A 4561-nucleotide genomic window follows, 5' to 3' on the forward strand; every position below is an offset into this window, starting at 1 on the left:
GTGCATGTGCATCTTTCTTTACGCAAAACAAGATTGTCAGAGGCTATCGGGCCGCGAGCATTTTTGCACTATCGAATCCGGCCCACCTGGGAAAAATTTTGGACACTCTTGCACTAAACAAACAATAAGTCCACTGGTCTAGCCTGGAAGGGCTTGGTATGCCAACGTGGTGATGACGTCATCAAAAACATGATGTGAATGAATTAGGGATTGTAGATCATAGGGATGCGAAACTTCATCCGCTTTTGGCTTATCCGCAACACTAGAAGGGTTACGTTTCTTTGTAATTTACAAAATATTTTACTTTTTATGGGTTATATAAGAAGAGTGAAGTTGCTTTTAAAGTAATTTAAGGTTTTTAGTTGAAAGCAAGCCAGCAGTAAAGCGTATAAAATATGTCAAATTGGCAATTGACCCTTCTAATGTTGAAGGAACAACGGAGTTGCGCGTCCCGTAATGTACCGTCCCTAGAATGAATGAATCGCTACAGAGTTGCGCATTGTGGCCAGCTGAAATCCGTTCATGTTGTCACAGATGCCACGTAATAAAGTTTGTTACGAATACCTTTCCCTCCTTCTCGAAGTTGACTTGCATCGTCAATGGTCTGAGACGGTCCGGAACCGCGTAATCCAAGTTCCGTCCATGAATGATCCTTCCAATCCTATCGACAGTCACAATGCTGGTGCATGCCCTGCAGTGATCAAAAATTGTTTCATAATATGAAGGATTTCTTGAAATTGTTGATATAATTCTTCATTACTTTACCTACAAATAAGCTCGTTACTGCTGCTTCAGTAAAATTATTTTATTCAGACAACTTGGTTGATTGTTCAATTTGAAATAATCGAAAAAATAGAAAAAATAATATAAATACTTGAAGTGGCTGCTGTTAAAAGCTGAAATGTCGTAAGCAAGATTGGCCGCCACAATTTCTCCCAGTCCAATATTAAGGGCAGCACTGACTCCTCTCATTTCATCGGCAAATGGATGGGGGATGTAGCGGTCGAGGTCGGCGGCCACCGCTTCAACTATTTCAACAAGAATCTTGGAAGGAAGATACTTGCTGAAATATAAAAGCATAACTCAATATCAGATATGTGTACATCAGCTTTGAAATTGATCAAACGTCAAAGAGTATAACTTTTTAGAAATCAAGCCTTCATTCATTCACAATGTAGTAGAAACAAGACCTCATCTTGTAATAATGAGATGTCGAGAGGTATGTTCACTGGAGAAATGTGGCCATGGGTTCCAGTGGTGGCTCGTGGCAACTTTTATTGAATAGGCTGCAAAAATCATTTACATAGTTTTACATTACATTCACCTATTTTACAAGGGTAAGGTGCAGCCACAGGTGGGTTCACTGTCTGGAGGAGTCAAAAATCTTTAGTTTGTTTCGAGATGAATTTCTATCCAAGCCTGCTCACAACAAAATGGTGACTAATACCGGTCGGTATGACGCAACTTCAAACAAGTGCACACGGCATTTCAACCAAGGCCTATGCTTTCTGCTACCAAAAGTGTGTTTCAGTTCTAACACATGTTTCAGCACAACACATTAAATCTTGAACTACCGGGGATGTCCTCGCAAGGCTTGGTTGGGTCAGGCTTAACCACCTGCAAACTGGCGTCGGCCGCTTTCGTCCGGACATGCACAAGTGGGGCCTGGCTCCTTCATCAGATTGCAAGTGTGGTGCCACTGAACAGACCACAGACCATGTCATCCACCATTGCCTAACTCACCGGCCTCCACACGGTGCGCATGGTCTGAGGGTCCTGGATGACGAGACTGTTGAGTGGCTGATGCTTTCCTGCTCTCCAATCTACCCTGGAAAGATCTGCTCATACGCCGATGAGTGATTGGGCCTTGTTCATTGGCTTCCTTGCCTTCCCGTCCACTTAATCTAAATCTCCAACCACCAGGTGTCAGCCTGGATGCGACAAAGAAAGAAAAAAAGGACAATGCCGCAGCCAGAAAGAAAATTTAAGGCGGAAGAAACTGTTGGAGGGCAAACAGTTACACTTCAAATACAGAGTTTGTTTAAAAACAAATAAAGAGTTAATGATAGCTACTGATTGCAGCCAAACATTTATTAAACGTCATTCAACATGTAACATGATGTCATTAAAACGTTGTAATAGCAGTAAAAACCCATTTTTTGGGGAAGGCAATATGCGATTTTGGGTCTTTGATTGCTTTCCCAACATCCGCGGCTACGTCGTTAGTGAAGGTTTGTTTGCGAACAGCAGTAGCTAGGCAAATTAGTTGTCAAGACAACGAAACGTCGCACCTGGTCAAGGCGTTGATTGCAGCTTTGACGTCATCTGGGTTGAAATGACTGAGAGCCTCTGTCCACCTGGAAACAATAGAATAATTGTGACGCATGTGGCAACTTTAGCCAATCGCAAACGGTGGGGTCCGGTTATCGAAGCTTTTGGATGTTTTTTTTTTGTAGTAGGCTAGGCTAGAAGAATGAACTTAGACAAAATACAACGTGGCCGAAAAAAAATCAGTTATAAAATAAAATCTAGCAAACAGTATAATCAGGCTTCATATTTCGCTTTTAAAGGATTTTATTTTTAAGGGATGGAAGATTGCCAACTGTTATCTAATACAGAGATGTACGTATACGCCGCAAATTCTACGCCGCACACTGGCGGCGTAGACTTTTTGTTTACGCTAACGCTTGCGGCCACATTTTTTTGGATAGTTTGCGCTTGAGGCTACACCGTAAAGTTTTCGCGGTTTTTTAGCGCATAGCGTCAACGCATACTTTTTAATGTCTTTTTTTCGCTACAACACGTTAATACCTTCCAGCGCTGCAGTTGAAAGAATGTTTTCAATGGGCAAAGACATATTGGAACCAAAACACAGCAAAATGTCAGATGAACACTTTCAGATGCTTAGGTATCTTCGTGGAAATTCAAAATAAAACTTGTTTGTTTCGAGTGGTTTATACCGTGTGAATGTTTGGCACCTAGCAAACAAAATGAGTTTACGCTAGTGTATGCGCTGACGCCACCAACTTTTTTTACAAGTTACGTTGACGCATACGGCGTATGGTTTTTCGAACGTTTGCGTTTGCGCTGACGGCGTCAATATTTTTTGTATGCACGTACATCACTGATCTAATATAAGGGAAAAACTTATTTGCTATGTAGAAAAAGTGTAAAATTATCACGATAAACATATTTTTTAGTAATAATGACGCCATAAATCTGCAACCAACCTTTCCTTGGCAGGTAAGTCGAGATTCACGGTGAAGGTTTTTGCAGGAATGGCTGTTGCGTCATCTTTAGCTATAGCGATTTGATCGGAGGCCGGCCAACCGACGACACATCCGGTGAGAGCAAAAACTAGAAGCAGTCTCATCGCTTTGAAACAACCGTAAAGTTTTCTAAATCTACTCAAGAGGTATTCGATGAAGAAAGCCAAGCAGCGTTGGCTATATCATACATGAACTATTGTATCAGTCAGAGTATATACCTAATAGCCTCTCTTGCTCAGTAAATCTTAACCCTCCCAGACTAAAAGACTTATGCCTCGCCCACTACAACCTATGTGTTGGAAGGGGTAAAAGAAAGTTTCAGGGGAGTAAAGCATCTGTTGGAGGAGGGAAACGTCCTTGAACATGCGAACAGTATTGAAACGTTGCAGGCTTAATAGCAGACTAAAACATATTTTTGAAAGGCGAGATAAAACTTTGGGGGGCAATTGTTCTTTGACCCTCCCCGTGGCTACGTGCCTGCTACATTGCAACCGTTGTTTGACAACAAGAATGTTGCATATCACAAATACGTTTCCAGCTGAAAGACATTGCCTTAATTTGTGAAACCGAAAGTTACCCTGTTTGTTTAAACTAGGTTCATGCAATTCGTATTCTACCGCACTATAAGATAACCCTGGCATTGAACTTTTGTGCCATAACAATCACCTTTGCTATCGCGATATTCTTCCTACAACGCGACCAGAAACAAACGCCGCTCCTACCACTGGAAGCGACAGCTAACTTTGCTTGCACCAGGAACAAATACCAAACACGATTCTGGCAACTGATTAACAACCAGCGCTATGCATGAGTGGTTTTGTAACAAGACAATTTGATGCGTTTAATTCAGTTCGTCGGTAACGTTTCAACCTTTAGGGTGTTCCTTTCCTGGTGGCGATGTTTCACGACTACGCTGAGAAACTACTGGAGCAGCTGCTCTTTTTCCTCTTCATTTAAGGCAAGCAGACTTTCCGCTCCGTTTGCGTTAGCTCAGTATGACGGCCAGAGTTGATTCTTGCTTTGAACTTTGAAAATTAAAGAAGAGAAAGAGTGTTCCCCTGAAGACCATCAACACTTTTGATAACGCATCAAGATCGATCAACATAGTCGTAACATATGATAATAATAATAATCGTGTGTTTATTTGCGCCCATTGCGATAACATACAGTAGGCTACACTGCGATCACAGATGCGATACAACAGACGACAGAAAGCAGCGAAGTGACATTTAGTCTTCGAGTCAGCTGCTTCCTTTATGTTGGCTTGCCATTAAGTGTCCTTGCCGAGACAC

General features: G+C 41.9%; 1 protein-coding gene across 1 annotated transcript; it reads right to left on the reverse strand.

Moving 5' to 3' along the window:
- Window positions 1-528: 528 nt before the first annotated feature.
- LOC145776895 (N-acylethanolamine-hydrolyzing acid amidase-like) lies at window positions 529-3485 on the reverse strand. The gene is made up of 4 exons (XM_082588112.1): window positions 3231-3485; window positions 2292-2357; window positions 875-1063; window positions 529-691 (listed from the first exon to the last, which is right to left on the reverse strand). Exons 1-4 carry the CDS (start codon window positions 3371-3373, stop codon window positions 529-531), a joined length of 561 nt encoding a protein of 186 aa, XP_082444238.1. The 5' UTR covers window positions 3374-3485.
- Window positions 3486-4561: the final 1076 nt, after the last annotated feature.

The sequence above is a fragment of the Aplidium turbinatum genome, chromosome 9, assembly GCF_918807975.1.
Source record: "Aplidium turbinatum chromosome 9, kaAplTurb1.1, whole genome shotgun sequence".
NCBI lineage: Eukaryota > Metazoa > Chordata > Ascidiacea > Aplousobranchia > Polyclinidae > Aplidium > Aplidium turbinatum.